The sequence below is a fragment of the Apteryx rowi genome, unplaced genomic scaffold, assembly GCF_003343035.1.
Source record: "Apteryx rowi isolate R43461 unplaced genomic scaffold, aptRow1 scaffold_311, whole genome shotgun sequence".
NCBI classification, from domain to species: Eukaryota; Metazoa; Chordata; class Aves; order Apterygiformes; family Apterygidae; genus Apteryx; species Apteryx rowi.
In genome coordinates, this window is record NW_020449542.1 from 251,809 (window position 1) to 269,740 (window position 17,932).

At 36.6% G+C, this 17,932-nt stretch overlaps 1 protein-coding gene across 13 annotated transcripts in view; it reads right to left on the minus strand.

Annotated features, from left to right (window-relative positions):
* The window catches only part of ZMYM2 (zinc finger MYM-type containing 2), a 93,012-nt gene that overhangs the window by 19,573 nt on the left and 55,507 nt on the right, over positions 1-17,932 (minus strand). For all 13 annotated transcript variants that reach the window (XM_026070552.1, XM_026070543.1, XM_026070542.1 and 10 more), the window contains 3 exons: positions 7,575-7,747; positions 1,539-1,704; positions 557-591 (listed from right to left, as the gene is read on the minus strand). In XM_026070552.1, coding sequence (XP_025926337.1) covers positions 557-591; positions 1,539-1,704; positions 7,575-7,747 — 374 coding nt within the window. The remainder of the gene's footprint in view (positions 1-556; positions 592-1,538; positions 1,705-7,574; positions 7,748-17,932) is intronic.

Consider the following 17,932-nt stretch of genomic DNA (forward strand, 5'->3'; position numbering starts at 1 on the left):
TAAGGCTGCTGCTCCATTCATGACCTCCACCCTCACACACATCAGTCCTGCAAAAGGTTCACCACTCTGTCACTTGCAGTGAAGTTGGTGGGACTTCGAGCACCAATTATTCTACTCTTGGGAATAATAATTTAACATCTGAAGCCTTATTTTTGGCCTTTCAAAGCTGAGATACAATTTTAAAATACTAAGAACTCAGTGAAATTATCTTCCCTTTCTATATTCAATAAATACACCTAATTGGTCTAAACACATAAAAAAGATACACATCCTTTGTGGATTAATTTTTAAGCAATACTTTCATGCATTACATACATAAAATACATGGCTGCAGATCTGTTTTCCCAGAATACATTTGAAAAGACAAAATATGAACCTAATTTTAAAAAGTAAGTTAATTTCAACTATTGATGTGATAAAGATTTAATAATCCCACAAATTCAGATTAATATTTTTATAATTCAAAAGTATTACTTTTTTTAATAGCATCCCTTTAAGCTGCTAGTGTGTCATATTTTATATGCTTCTAATTACATTATGTATTACATATACTTACCATTATTTTTGTTCGGGTAGTTTGACAACCCTGATCTGAAAATGTAAAAAGAATCTTTTTAGAAAATTACATGTTTCCCTTTTTCAGAATCAAAGCAATTCTTGATAAGCAACTCAGACAATGTCAAACTAATGTTAAATTAACAGCACTGATCCCTACTCTATCACAGTATCATTTCAAGTGAGAAGTGACATTTCTCGATCATAGGCACGTCACTCCTCAGGCACTGAACCTTACACAAATCCCAAAAGCTAAATCAAGGCCATATCCAGATGTGACTATAATCTGTTTTAGAAAAGTAAATACTAAACTGCCCAAATATGAAAGTATCCATACAAAGAAGCTGTGTTGATTTAATTACACTAATTAAAAAACTGATTTATTTGAACTTTCTGTGCTGACATACCATTTAGATCACTAAAAACCATGTAAACATGCATTCTGTCCCATCAGAAAATTTATAAGCTACTTATTGCCAACAGAGCAAAAAAGCAATGCATTGCTATTATCTAGATACTTAAATTTCCATTTTCATTTAGCACATTTCTTTGTTTCCTTTTAATTCCTAGGGCATCCCTCTGTTCTCTGGGACCAAAACACATCTGGAAAAGAAACCCTTCCACAGAGCAAGCAACGGCAAACAGGAGCACAATGAAAGGGGAAAATATTTGATGCCCCCATGAAGGCACAACATTAAAATTACACTTAACCTAAATAGAAGATTTATTTTAAAAAGTGATTACAAAAACATTTGATTATCTGACAGTGCTTCATCTCTTAAACAATAAAATAAGAAACTAAGATGAAAAAAATGCCACGCACCTGAATAAATAATTCCCTTAACGGTTTAAAAAAAAAGGGGGGGGGGCAGTCCCTGACCCAAACAGGTTTATTACAACAAATAAATAATTCAAGCAGCTTTTAAGTTTTATTTAAAGGAAGCATCTTATTTGCCGTTTAGCACCCCTACAGCAGCACATACCATACTGTAAGTTCTCAGGTCCTTTTTGTGTTGCCAGATTTGGTTCATTTTGTTGACAGTAGAACCGCAGCAAACAGTGCTGATCACAGAAGTGCTTCATTTCTCCACGCCACTGCACTTTCTCTTTGAGACTTCCTTGAGACTTACAACAGTCACATCGTGCAGCCTTAATGCAAAGGAAGAGTTTGACATTTTAAGTCAGTCTTTGGAAAAAATTATTTTTAAAATTTAAAAGGCTATGTTTTTAAAAGCACTGAAAATCATTACAGCTAAACAGTGAAGTCTCACTCATGTAGGCTCTATGATATTTATACTCCCTTCTAACCCTCATGTATAGATGCATCCGGCACTTTACTTTCAGCTATTTGCTGGGAGTTACTGGGGAGACAGAACCGATAAGCTTTACCTCACTAAGTCCTTAAAAATTGCTCATCTCTGCACATTCAGCAAAAGAATATGACTTTTATGCAACAATTTTAGTTAATTCCACTGAAAAATTCTGCAAAACAAGAGCAGAAAGTAACAGAGACTCCTTAATGACTCTCTTGAAGCTGGACAACTAGATTCCCACACACCCCCCCCCAAGTGTGTTTTTTGTGTTGCGTTTTTTGTGTGCATGCACGGGTGCATGTGTGCGCGTGATTTTTTTTTTTTTTAAGTCACAATCACATCTCTAGATCAGGGCTCTTTAGTGCAAATAACTTTTCTATTCTGTTACTATAGTTTGACATCAATTTTAGGTTCCAATTATTCATTAGTTCTTCAAAATTTCTCTATGATACATAAACAACAAAAATAGCTCTCCTTGTTTCTGATYAGGATTCCACAATATCTAGTTAACAAAAATCTAAAACTCAGAATTTTGTTCTTCTGTACCCCTGCCTATACATTCAGTAATATATATTTCAACATACTACAAGGAAATTTCATGAGGCATCATTAACAGAGTTTTCTACTAATAGATTCCACTGATTCAATCAGTCATGCTATAAATTATCATCTCAACACTAGTAGCCCCAGTTTCAGATCTTCAACAAGCAAAGAAGTGTTCTTTGCACTATTGCTCCTCTTGATATTTGCTTGCAACCTCCCTCCCCAACCACTTTAAAAATAAGAAACAAAAATAAAAATTTTATGGATGCTTACAGAATCCAAAATAAGTCAACCTAATGATACAGCCAAGAGAGGGAAATTATGATAGTATGTGACATAACAAATTAATATGTAAAACCATATACAGTATTACAGGCATGTACAAGGTTCTGATGGCTGAAAAATGGTTTAACTGTAGTTCTCACAACGCCCCCAAAAAACCATCATCAGGCCAATTAGCGCAAGCAAAAAAAGCGATCAAGTCCTGAGTTCCTTCTCCATACTTGAATGGCCCGGCATCATTCTTTGACAACGTAGGAAATCCAGCTCTCAGGCACAATTTTCAAGTATTTAAGATGACTATACATAGATTTGAAACTAACATTATGCACCAGCTTAAAAAAAAAAAAAAAAAAGTATTTCCTGTTAAATGAAAATGCTTTGGCCCTTCTGGGAGCAGGTCAGCCTGTGGCTGCAGGACCACCTCACATTAAGTGCCGGATGCTACGGAAAGGGCAGGTACAGCCTCTCTTCCCCCGGCTTTGTGCAGGTGTCAGCACTCGTGCTTATGCACGTGCACGGTATACAAGGTCAGAGACCTCGCAGGGCTGCATCCCCCTATCCTTCTTTTCTTTTTAAATTTGTCAGGTTGGCTTTCAGCTGAAGCTGGTCCGCAATTCATTGTGCAACATTAGTGTTCTCAGCAGGACAAGAGAGCAATGAAGTTGTATTCTTGGAAGCGAGTGGGGAGGAAGATGGAAAGTGAGGACTGTTGCCAAAATAGCCCCAATTTATCAGTTCAGGGAAACTGTAAATTCACGCCTTCAAATGCAAATGCTTCTTCCAAAGCCAACAAAAAGGCTGAAATGCCAGTACAAAAACTGTACCCCCCCCATCTCTTTAAAAAGGTTTATATCTCACCTAACATGAATCATTGAGAATGACAGGTGACTACTGTACACGAGGAACGTACCTACTCTGAACTGCTGCACACAGCTTGACTATCAAAGGCTCCAGTGGCTCAATTTTCTCTCTCCTTCAGAGAAATAGGTGCTAAATCTTGCAAAATGCAGCAACTACAGCCTTCCTGCTACTGATTTTTTCCTCTCCCTCCTGGCTCTGCTCTTTCATTTAAGCCTTTGATTAAGTAGATTCTTGTTTCTCCCAGGCTGCTACTAAAATACATAGGCGAGAAATTTTTGGTTTTCTTCTACTTGGTGAATCACTATCCCTTAGCAATAGCTCCAGGTCTATCCCTAGATTCCTCTGTAAGGATGCTTCAGTTTTCATGTCTGCATTTGCTGCTCTCTAATCCTAGTATTCCATAATCACACTTACAGTCAATGCCATACACCCTTCCATGCATTAAAGTTTCCTCCCATCCACTCACTCTTCCCCTTACTTTACCACAAAATTACTGAAGCCAAAAGCATGAATTTACAATTTCCTGTTTATATCTTCCTTCACCTTTCCCTTTGTTTTTATTTAGGATACTGCCACTATATGTTAATAGAATCCCCAAAATTCCCACCTGCAAATCTGCTGTATCGCTATATTTCAAAAGTCCATCTATACTTTGTGCAGCCCATTTGCGCATTGATTTCCCAGGTCTGACTCCAGCATGTTCAAATTGCTAGTGCCCATCTTACACATATAAGTCGCAAATGTTTGTCCCAAACTATCTTTTTTTCTCAGCTTGGTTTAAAAAAAGTTTTCAGGCGTGAGGCTTCTTATATACGTTTTCAATCCTCCACACACCTGTCCCAGTGTTCTCTTATGATTTGGAGTGGCATTACTTCGACCTTATCTTGCTGTCTATTCTGAGCTACTTTGGTTCCATCTGCAAAAAATAGGAAGTGAGATGTATTTCCAGAGTGCAATTCATTGAAAGAGAGAGGAGATCAACTGTTCTGAATGGGTACCCACTTGAAATTAAGATGCCTAACTATACAATGGTCATATTTGGGCAAGCGAAATTCCACCTGGTTGTCTTGCTGCCTTCACCATTTAGATTAATATTGGCTCCACTGTCTCAAATTTTGCCATGGTTGACAATCATTGTTATCTGCAGCTCACCATCCACCATAATTTTCGATGCCTTTGACTGCAGTTCCCCACCCCTACTTATTCTTAGCTGCAGACATTGGACCTTTGCTGCACACATTGTCACCACCGTACATGCTTAGTCCCATCAATAACCCACTGTAGATTTGAATCACCTTCTACGTGCACTTCAGCTGTGGTATTTTCAACAACGGTTAACAAGGTAAACTTAAAGAAAAAAAGAGATTTCTGTACTGTTACCTCAGAATTGTACACGCTTTTCCAAGGTACATTTAATGTTCTAGTATAATATCAAATGATCAAAATTGTAAGTAAATGTCATATTGAAATTTCTCAGTCTTTTTTCAGAATAACATCGGAACCACGGCCTGTAATTAGTTTAGAGGAGCAGCTCTGATAACTTAGGAAGCTAGCCTCTATACACCAAATTTTTTAATGTCTCTTCTGAGGAGTGAATGGACACCATACTGCAGAAATTTCCTCAAAATTTGGCACCAACTGACAATTTTAGCTGTCATCCACCAGAGAATGAGGACTGAACTATTCTTTTACATTTCAATCCCTCAGGTACTTCCAGGTAACAGTCTGATAGACTTCTACCACTGCTACCTGTCCCTGACTTCGAGTAGAGAATTTTGGCCTTCAGGGAAGCCCTCTCATAAATACTTTTTTGTTTTGTTTTGTTTTCCAGATAATACTGCACAACAAAAATGTGTCCATAAAAAAAAAGTAGACAAAGAAGATGGAGACAAACACTTGTTTAATGAACACAATGCTGGTGTTAAAACATTACTAGGTTATTACTACTTATTTCTCTTCATGTATACATTTATTGAAACTCCAGTATAACATGGGATATTGCAATAATGAGACAAAGCTCATACATACGTAACTATTCTCTTAAGAAGCTAACAGACAAAACAGCAAATGAAGTACAAACTGAGGGAGGAGTGAGTACCTACTCTGTCTTCCTATATTTTGATCATTACCTATTTATGGCTAGAGAAGAGTGTTAACTAACAATGCACTACCAAATCTAAAATATTTGGGGTGACTTTTATGGGAGGGGGAGGGGAGTTATCAGTGAAGATGGAAAGAAAAACAATTTTAGCAAAATACACAGATTTCCCAAAACCTATTACATGTCTTCTCCATGTAATAAATCCCAAACTTTTATAACCACAGCTAAATTAGGAAAAGGCTTTAAGTAGTATTTGAAAAAAATGACAACAATTCAACAACATCACATAACACTAGTTTCACTTGCAAGCATAAGAATCAAAAAGTAAAAATACCTAACACTTCAGTACCATCAAAAGTATTAAAATTCACTAATTACCAGTAAGTCCACTTAGATTAAATTGCCTTTTCACAGCATCATGTCTAAGTTTCCTGTACCACAGTACCAACAGCATTTCTTAAGCAGACTTAATAGGCCAATTAAAGTTATTGCCTTATCCCAAAGGATGAGAAGGATAATCTGAAGTTAGAGTTTTCAAGTGTTTCCCAAACCTGAATCAGAGTCCAAACTTCCATGGAAATTTAGGTATATGAAGCCAGTTTGGTACATGACCTCCCCAAACTGTTTTCTTTGCTGAATCACTAAGAGATTTCTAAAGCATACCAAAGCTTTATTAGGTTCTCTATCAGAAGGCACTTTTTATGCAGGAATAAATTTCATCTCATATCCCAAGTTTTAAGGCATACTGATTAAATATTATTGTATGAAGTAACATTTCAGTAAGTTTAAGAACTCTGCAGCCAAGTTTTGTCACCCTGCTTTCACATGAGACAGAAGAAATACATTCTGGTCTTCAGTAGTTTTCATTCAGGAATTTCTAACAGGTCCCTACACACATTATTCAAAATAAAGACTATAATATTTGGCTGTAAGACTTCTGGAACCCGCCATTCCAAAATATCAAATGTGTCTTCAGATTCAGTTCTTTTATGGTAGGTAGATCATCTTGAATTACAGGACTTGTATCTAGCCCTCTAATATTTCAAGCTTTTTATTGCCTTCCAGGCTGTGTTTAGAGTTTTGGTTAGGTGATGAATTTTGCACTGTCTTTTTTGCATTTGCATCCTCAAGTGTAGTTCTTGTTTTGATATTATCAATGTAGTTTTCCAGGATGTTCACATCAGAGGCCAAATATTTTATCCATGGCACTAATCGCAGGTTAAACCCAGTCCAATTTCACCTTTATTTCTTTCAAAAAATGAAAACAAAAAAAATCTTAACGCGAACTCTTTGCTGGTTGTGCTTCACAAGGTAGTTAAACTTCCAGAGATTTAGAAACAGATGCCATCACATTTGATTTAAACTTTTATTAGAAATCCATTTGGTCTTGCTTTCCCTTTGGCATCCTTTCCACTGGGAAATACTGAACAACCAAAGCCTCTGCAGTTCAAACTGTGGGAGAAGGGAAAAGGCAAAAAAGGAGGCAAAAACAGGAACAAGGAAAAAAAAAAAAACACTCTGCTAACCTAATCTGTCATCAGTCAACTCATGGTATCATCTAGCTGCTATTAACAGTGTTCTCAACATTCTGAATACACATTAAATAATTTTGATGGGAAAAAAATACGGTATCAATTGAGGGAAAAAAAATCAGAATTGTAACACAACAAATACATAGTAGTTTCTTGTTTTGCTGTAACTCAAGACTTCCTTGCCAAATAATTTAATAAATCAGATGGTAGAAATGCTGCTCTAAGTTCTAGGAAAACTCAAATGAAGAAATTAATACATTTGCTTATTGTGTAGCAAATGCTGTGCTGAAGTAAGCCATATTTGCTGCACAGTCCTTGAGATATCCTCACATGTGCATTTTTGTCTTTTTTAACTTTGGAGCTTGTCAAAAATTCTGAGTTACTTGCCTTGTAGTACCAGTCCTGAAATTTTTTACAGCACTCTTCACTGCAGAAATCTCTCACTACACCATCAAGTTCCTTAGTTGCTCCCTTTTTGCACAGCTGTGAGCAGTAATTACAAGTAACACATCTCAGTCCTAACCGTCTTGCAAAGTCTTGTTTATATAGCAGCTTGCAGCCTGGAAACAGATTTTAAACATTAGGAACAAAGTAATTTTTACAGAGAGATATCACAGTTAAGAATTAAATACTGAAAATTAAATGAACACAACAGCAGCTAACAATTGGGGCTTCAGACAAATTCAGGTTGCATTATACACTATATTTCAAGATATTTTTACCCGAATACCTTTCCTGCACAACTCTAGGGTTTCATGTGGTGTTTATACCTCTCTCAAAACACTATGCTTGAATCTCAGCTTACCAAGTCCTTCAATAAATCGCCAGAAAAATTATGTAATTTTTGTTTTCCATGAAGACCCCTACAAAAGCATTGACTCAGAATTACATTGCTCAGTTAGATATCCTCAGAATGCTACAAACATGAAAAGCAGAAGTTGTAAGCTAGGCAACACTATCCACCAAAACAATACCAATCAAGGATCAACTTACTACTATTATGACTTTCACAACAAACCACTTACACAACTCATTTAAGAGTACCAATAGAGACAAGATGATCCAAGAACTAAAAAGCTGCTTACAAAACCTAACTAAAATGACCAATGATCAATACTGAGTATGATTATGCAATGACAGGGGTTTACATATGAAATCTGTATACAATCTGTATACATGAATCCTTTATTTTTTCTGTTCACATTAGTTTATCTTTTTGCATTAGCTATGCAGTCATAATTCCAAGGTCCCCACAATGACAGATGCACTCTTCAATAATCTGGTCCTCCCTCAAGTAGATTAGAAAGGACATTCTAATGCATTAAATGCATTAATAGATAAATACTGTACCTATTACACAGGCTATTTTGAGAATGTAATATATTTAAACTGCCTCAAATCTACTGCCTATTCATTAGCTGATGTCTAAATCTTATAACATACATCACTATAATTGTTCTCATTTTATAGAAGAGAAAATAACAGTACAAGATGATGAAGTAACTGCCTACATTAACCATTGGAGGGGCAGGATAATGCCTAGACAGACCTTTAATCCGACACAGTGCAGCTGTTTTTATGGTCTCCCAAGTATAATTTAATAAACCAATGGTAGCTCCAAGACCAGAACCCAAGTCTTAAGTGCTTGCTCTGCTGGGGCATACTGTCTAGTACATGCTGACTTTTGTGCTTGTGTAAATTATGAAACTCAACAGGTAACATACTCCACACTTTCTCTGGCACAGACAGTACGGAAATACTATAATGATAATGTATTCAATAATTTCAATTAACTGTCTTGTGCTGTTGTCTATTATGGTATGGTTTGGTAGGTAAAACTGAGACTAATTTTAAAATCACTAAAAGCACAGCAATACAAATAGAAGCTGCAGCAGACAATCTTACAAGAGCAGAAAGTTATTGAGGAATTTTAACTTTAATGCTACACACTTTGCTAACATACTAAATTTGTTAGCAGTGTCAAGACAAGACATGTATAGGATATAGTACAAATAAGATGCTGGAGCTATTAACTGCCTTTTAAACTGTTTTTTTAAAGTTATAAATCCTCTTCTCTGTTTCTTTAGCACCAGAATAAAGAAATTAATGACATACAAAATAGTGCAGAAGTTAAATGCTAAATCAAGCAATCATCCTTACAGGGCAACTAATTGGGATGTTAAATGCGCTGGTGTAAAGGAAATAATAATCCTGAAGATGCCAGCATGCAAGGTGACTGTTACTTAAAAGTACTGGTTCAGGCATTGAAAATTTCTTACCAATATTTTTTTCTGCTAGCCACATCTCATTATTCTATGGGGCAGACTCTTTCTACCTCTTTACAGTTCCAGAAATGGCTCAGCACCACAATGTATCATCCTCTTCAGCTTTGCCTCAGAAGAGCCATTCAGTGCTGTACCAAACTTTCAACACTACAGATTAGTAAAAGTACCCTACTGCCGATCCTGTGAGCAATGTGCAGCTGTCTACAAAATGAATGGACAGAAGTTACATTTTCTTGGCTGCTATACTAGAGAGAGTAAGATTGAGGACGATACTGCTGTTACATACAAAAAAATAATTAGATAAAAAAATTTCCATCCTACAGTCCAACATCTCCCACATTTTTGTGACTCATGGAAAATAATGAGCAGTGAAAATTAAGCAGGGAGAGACAAAGAAACAGTCCAAAATACAGAATTCTCCCCTTGAGAGTAAATGTCTGAAAAGCATGTTATTTTTAGATCACTGACTGAAGGACTTCTTGCTGAAGGAGGCCTGTACAGAGGATAGAACACCCATCTTTATAAAAGTTCAGATGTCGATATAAGACTGATACATTCTTTAAGACTTCTATAGTGAAAGAAAAGCCTGTACTTCTGCAATGTCATGAGCAAAATTGTGCAGAAAGATTTGTCTGATGCTTTTTATGTCTTTGTAATACATAACGTAATCCACTTGACCAAGGAACATTCATTTGCTTCAAGACCTTGTCACTTCAGATAGGCATTTTGTTTTCCCCTATCTTTTTATGAGATATATTTTATTAAGTGCTTGGTATTCCATGTATTCCTGGGTTATGACTTTTTATCACAGTTATATGATTTTTACTGGAATGGTAAGACTTTCTTTGAAGTATGGAAGAAGGCATTCACCCTTGGCAAAACAGATTCTTAGCTCATTCAAAAAACTTGGTCTTCACAAGGTATAATGCAAACCCAGAACCAACAGAGCAGCAGCATCGATGCTAGCTTCATGGATGCGGTGGTGACCAAAGAGTGGGCTTTAACTGGCAGAACATTATTGCTGAGCAATACAAAGAGCATTGGTTGCCTGGTCTTTTCAATATCAACGCTAGAACCCTGCGGGTTTGGCCAGCCTAACTGCCCTAAGACCTGAGGACTTGGGGTCATGAAAATAAACACTGCCAAAGACCAACAGCTAATGACCCCATCATCTTGAACAAAAAGATGCATCTAAAATCCTAAGCTCCTCAGGATTTCTGCTGTGATGATACCAGATACACAAGTTACAATTTGACTAGATGGAAGTCTTTGCACTGAAGTGATTCCAAGAGAGATTAGCTGCCAGTAACTTTCAAGAAAAATTTAAATGCAGGTCATTTGGTTCAACCTACACAGGTGATATGTTATACTCTTTTGCAAGATTTTAACAGAGAACCATCCCACAAATCCACTCCCTCAGAGAAACTATTAAGGAGCATTTTCAAAGTTTCTCCAACCCAAAGTTTGAACCAGATACAAAAGACGTAGTTGAGTATCTGCTAAATCAACGTATCCTGGTCTAGGCTATTAATTCTGGCTTCCAAACAAAGTCATCCCAGAACCCTTGCAACCCTAAACTCTGATTTTGCCCATCAGCTGGGGAGAGAAAGGATAAGTGTCTGAACACATGCAAAGGCTTACGGACAGGATGACAGACAAAATTCCTCCAAACGGTCACTGAGGTATGTTGCAGGTTCAGAGGGACTTCTCAGCAGCCCCCAAAATGGCCAGTTCCACTCCTACGGAGTTATCTGAGGCAGAACCTGTGCTTCACTTGACTGTCTACAGGCTGGAGTACAAGAAGTTGCTAAGAACCGGATTCTATCCCACCTGCAGTGCCTACGTGTATTACCRAAGGCCAGTTCATTCACACATCCAGAAGCTGTGAAAAAGGAATGCTGAACTAGAAACATTTCCTGAATCATCAGCCTAAGTCTTTTGTTACCACAGAAAATAACTGTTCCATCCTAAAAGCAATTAGGTTTTTGCCACTGAAAGGCTGTACTTGATTAGACTACCTTTCTTCTTTTCAAGCTACATACAAGACTTGCTGCTCCCTCACCCTGTAATAACTTGAACTGCCATCCTGTAACAACTTCATTGAGAGAATAACCATAGACCTGTAATACTACAGACCAGGTCCTGAAAGATGTGGGTGAACATAGTTCCAGCATTCGTCTGCTGTCTTCTTCTGTACCCTCCACATTGATTTGAATGCAATAATCACCTTGAATTGATGGTACCTATCTCTTCCATATCCTCATTACTATTATCCCCTCTGTCTCTGGCTTCAAGATGAACATCACTATCCTTAAGAAAACAGGTGCAAAGCATTCAATTTCAGGTCCTACTTCGATTATTATTAAAATATACCCCCATCCTCTCTGTGTAACAGAGAGGCTGTGTATCCCACTTCCTTCTTCATCTTTGCCTAAAAAATCTTTCATTATTTATTATCCCAAATCAGCTCAACTTCTATACATCTTTGGTTTACCCTCACACTTTCTGAGCTTTTAGACATTAGCTCCTTCCTTTGTCCTCCCTACCCCTGACCCAGTTTCTCAGTCTCTGCTAATTCTTAAATTTTTTCAAGTTGATTATTCTTTCAGCTTGATAAGAAGCATCTTCAAACACTTTCTTATTCTAGTGTTGATAACTTCAGCACCTTAAATTGTCATCATGTCTCATCTTAAATAGCCAATGCTGTCTTTGGATAAAGAACTGTTTCAAATCTCTTCAAACACACAATAGTGGAACCAAAACTGAAGAAAGCTAATCTAATGAGGACTGTTGTAATTCAACAACGTGTGGGGTTTCACTTTATATTCTTTAGAAAGTTAGAAATTAGCTCTAAATGAAATAAAAATCTCAGATTTTGCACAAGCTGGATTCATATTAAAATGCAAATGATATTGCTTTAACAATATCAATGTTCTCCCTCTACAGAGGAATAGAAGATAAACATATAACCTCCTTCTCAACATATCTCTACCAGCAGATATGCCAGAAGTAACAAAAGCCAAGGTAATATGTTAAAATTTTCAAGACATGCCAGAAGATATGCATCCAACAAGCACTAATTGGAAACTGCATCTACTCTATCAGACTCTTCCACTTGGGGAGTACCACAAGAACCACCTCTTCAGTTCTTCTGTGTGGGTGGTGTAGATCTGTGCTTTACTTCAGCATAGCTAAAAACCTTCACTTGTGCTTCTGCAGAGACATAGCCTGTTAAATATTTCATAATGGACTACTTTGACTTGAATATGCTCTCCTCTACTAACTTAATTCATTTTTCTCATCAGGATACTGTCTATGAACTTTAACAGAAACAAAATTTGTTTGGAATAGTCATCTGCAGCTTAAAAATGTAAGAATATGGTGCCAGACTACTTAATAAGATGACATGGCCCAAAGAATTGTCCTGCATCCAAGGAGAGTTCTTTAACAAAAACTGCTGTGGTTCAACGTGGACTGATCCATTACATTTTTTTTTCTGTAACTGTCAAAGCACATAGCATTCTCTCTCTGAGTAACTCAAGAGCCTCAAAATCCCTGGCTTCTACTTTTCTAATAACTTCATCTGTGGGAAGGAAATACCTTCCAACTGGATCATCATACCCTTCAGTAACAATAACACTGGTAGCTGTGAAAGGGCATTTTGGGGATCATACATTTTACAGCATTTAACACATATTTTGCTTCTTGTTTCCCTTTGCCAGAGTCTTCCAGTTCATCACTGAATAAACCCTCAAAGACACAGGGAAGCTGATATTTCAGGTTAGAGCTCATCAGAGGGATTTGTTGTACATTGCCAAAGGAAGTGATCAGAAGCAAAACCAAACTTTTTATCATGGATGGTTGAAGCTGAAAAGACACCAGAGGAAGCCCAAGTTATTTTAATATGGTAGGCCACCAGCAGAGCTGCAGAGAGGGAGATAAAAGCTTTATGAAGCACAAACCTGAGAGTTTGTAACAGAGGATTTTCATTATGCAAATTAGGAAACAGTGATATATTACTGACATATATTACAGACCACCTTTTTTCTGTAACTATATTCTATACCACTTGCCTATCCTTGCTAACATTATAAGAGGTTCTATTGCAAAGTAGTATGCAGTTAGGAAATTATAATTATGTTATATAAATTTGTCATAAAGGGTATGCTTCACTAYTGTGTTCAAAGTTTTCTGTACACCATCCTAAATTCTGTACATGTATTTTTAAAATGGTATCAGTATCTCTAAAAATAGAGATAGCTGATAATGTAAATAAAAAAACATGTTAAAACAAACAGTTTCAATAGCTCTCAAGTTTAACAATAATGAAACCAAACATCAGCAATGAGAAGTTCAAGCCTCAGGCCTAATTGCATTTCCTTTAGTCTAGGGGAACACAGCAGCTCAGCTAGGCAGGGCCAGGATACCAACTTTTCCTCAGTGTAGTTCTCCATCTACTGGAGAAAGCCAGCAACTATAACAAAATTCTAGCAACATTTCATATCACAGACCGTTTTCAAAACCAGTTTCTTAATGTTTCTAGCAACAATAGGAATCGTTATAAATTTAACATAGTTTCTTTCTTTGTTGTGAAACATTCATATGTAAATACTTCTTGTAGTTCAGAACACTAGGTTTTAGGGAATTCCCAGTATTTTTACAATGCTTTTATATAAAGCTAAAAAATAATCAGCTCTAAACATTTAATAGTATACTTTAATGAACAATCTACTGTGCAGTAATGACTGGAAAAAATGCCTAAAATCTACAGTGCTTTAACTAGATAAACATCTTTCCTAGATATACTCAATTCTGAAGTCACTTAATTTTCTAAATTTCTTTTCCTACTTATACAATAGTCAACATTACAGTATTGCCAAAACAGCTTGTATTCTACTTAGCTGAAACATCAGAATTGTTCCCACCGAGTTTAGTTTCCAGAACCTTGTACTTAGAGACACATACTTCCCAAAAGGTGTCAGTGTGCTACCAAGATGACAGGGCTCTGGCTGGTTTCATAGTTGACCTTTATCCATTTTACCATTTGAAAGAAACTTCCAAACATCAGATAATTGAGCTATTCCATAGCTTAATGACCTTCTCCTTCTATGAAGCAGAAAGAGGCAGACATGAATCAACATAATTGAAATTCATATCAAAAACTATTACAAATCCTATGTTATTTAAATGTTAGCCCTTAGTTCTATTGAAAAGATGAAATACAGACAAAACAAGTCTATAAGTAAAAAAAGTTATGAAAATATTCATTGTAAAATAGTTCTGCTGCTGGATTGCCAAAGACTGATTTGTTTTCCAAGACCCTCAAAGGAGATACACATTTAAAAAAATAGTAATAAAAATAAAAACACTCAAAATCTTGAGGATTTCCTGAGGAAAAAAAGCTTGCACAGCCTATCCTCACTTGTCACTAATATAACTACATGTACATAAAAATTCACAAGTGGCTTTGATCTTCTTGCTTTGGCTTTTGCAATTATCTTATTACCAATATCTTATTTCATTTAGATATTGGTATTTTAGAATACTTCTCTATTGGCAAAACACTAGGACAGTTTAATTTCCAAAGCCCCAGAGATTAATCTCTTGTAACTAGTCAGGTCAGGTGACTCATTGCCCATGTAGCATTTGAATTTTGGACAAAACCAGGAAAACCACACTGTACTCTATGAAGTCAACAATCACCTTTAGCATGACTGACAGGCCAGTTCTAATTACATCCTATCACAAGGGAAGTTTCAGCAGGCCACAGCATACATTTTCAAATATTTCCTTGAGGAAGACATACAGACTTGGAATGAAGGTGCACAGAAGTACTGAATCCAGAGATTTTAATGTGGGTGCAAAGGTTTATACGAGTGAGTGAGTGAGTGAGTGAGTGAGTAAAACACTCAAGTTTGAAGAATGTGAGCAGAGGAATGGCATCATCTTCAGTATTCTGGCTAAGCAGGCATGAGCAGTCAAGGTATTTGTAGTTGACCTTATATATGCTTCCCACTAGTTGGTTTTAAGACAAACAAATAAGTGCTTTTGCAGAAATTTCAACGCCTGTTTTACTTCTGTCTGCTTTATTTAGGAGTCTTCTTTTAAATATATACACACAGCAGAAATTTGCCTGTATTTTCCCTCGAGAGTTCAATTGCTTCCAGAAAGCCAGCGTCTTTTGTGGCTGAATGCCTTAGGTATTCCTTCTCAAACATAATATGTAATGCAGCGTCTTTTGGTGAAGAGTAACTGCATGCACAATGAAATTACCTATGTTGGTGCAGATTCATCAAAGACATTTTTCCAAAATCAAAAAAGCAGTCTCAATACCCAACTTGTTTATCTGGTACATCTACTGCTTTTTCTACTTTACAAACAGTTGGGTATGTATTTCTAGCAAAAGGCTATGATACCAAGGAAAAATTAGGGGCGTTTCGGTGCTTGGGGAAGGGGGAAAAGAAATCCATCACCTCTGATGACGGAACGTTTATCTGCTGAATCCCTCTGGGTCCTTCTAAAGACCTGGGCCTCTCCTCCCCACATCACAGACTGAAACACTGCGGAAAGGAACCAGTTTCCTGGATTCCAGTATTTCTGCAGCAATCCATAACAAACATTGGTTTCCCTTGAAAAACAGGGCCTAGCTCCTTTCTACACAGCTTCTGTCCAATCAGCAGTTTATTTTCCATCAGGTAACACAGACAGCTTTTCTCATATGCATCACAAAGTAGACCTAAGCTGTGGCTAGCAAATGTGTGCAATAAAGCCATATTTACTCAAGTTACATCCTATTTATGGTGCTTTTGATTCTTTCTCTGTTACTCAGTGGTTCAGACGGCCACAGTAAGTTGATATTCATTGTTATACGTTGTTTCAACATTAACATTTCATGTATTCCTCCTGATAAAGATCATCTCTACTCTGAAGCTGGCAGACCAACACATGCAAAGTCAGGACCCACACTAAGACTTCTGGAGATGGATTTCCCCCGTTTAGTAACTGTATTCATGAAGGAGAGAACCTCCATTTTCTTTCCTTCCTCAGTTTTTCCAACTGGAAATATAAATTCTAAGGAATTTGAGGAAATATTCATTCCAAGCCTCCTCATATGGAAATATATCTACAGAAGTAGGAATATTAGTTTGCATTACGAATCTTACTGATTTCATTTTGACAGCTACCAGGCTTTGAAACAGATCTTCAATTTCTTTTAAAACAAGGAAGTTGAAAGGGTCCAGAGTAACATGAGAATATTCTGTAATCTCCGCACTGAAGGAAGTTTGCTCTTGTCTTTGAATGTATTCCGTGGAATTGTTTGTTTATTGAGCATTGCAACGATAGACTGTAAAATTAGGCCTTGTTTTGTCCTTTTTTCCTCTCTAGCTATCACTTTGCAGTCCAGAACACAAGAAGAAAATAAGGATGGTAGAGAAATCTAAACCACTGCATTCCAGCCATCAAAGGCAAAAAATTCCCAAGTCAGGAGTTATGGGGAAGGGGCAGAAATCTGCCTCCTATCACACTTAACCTTCTCCCTGTGTTAACAGGATTCTGCTACAATTAAAATTGGCAAATTTGCTGTTTACTCTACTTGAAAGCAGAGAATCTTCAGCAAGATTTATCAAATGATAGTGAAAGCACTATTATTGAAATTACTTAAAAAAATAAAAATATTCACTATCCTCCAAATTATAGGTCATCCAAACTTGTAGGTAAACGTCTAAGATCAGGATTAAATACCAGTATCAAAGGACAACTCCCCAAAAGCAGGAAAGATAACTTCTTAAGATTGTTATTTTGCTGGGGGGGGTTGTGTTTTTTGTTTTTTTTGTTTTTTTTTTTTAAATACTCAATCCTTTGCCTGCTTTAATGCAACTTAACATAATCCTATACCTATATACTTCCTTTTTAACTTGTTTTCTTTTTGAAAATCCAAATTATTAGTCAAGGAAACTACATTGACAGTAATCAACATGTATCAACAGAAAGCAAGCTATGGCTCAAATGCCCTTTATAAGCTAATATAACTGGCATATTAAATTTAAAAAAGTCAATCAAACAGAAAGCTTGCTATTCCCTCAGTTTAGTTAGTGCAGGTACAGGCACTGCTGCATAAATTTCAAAAAATAAATTTATACATATAATTTTTGTGTATGTATATCCACACACACAGGCTTAAGAGCATTGCTCAGCCTTCCTTAACCTGCAGTAAGCAGCAAAAAACTCAGAAAACCGTAAGAGCAGCTCCCCCACCCCCTAAAAAAAAAACCCAAAACCAACCAAACAAAAATACTACAGGTACGTTCACTAAGAGTAAAGGAACTTTTGTTTCAGCCTCAGGTGCATCAGAATGAGTTGGTACCTTAAATTTTAACATGACATACTAACACAGTAAGTCAGCTGCAGGAGAACTACAATGATCAATACCACCACCAAAAAAAAAAAAAAAAAAAAAAA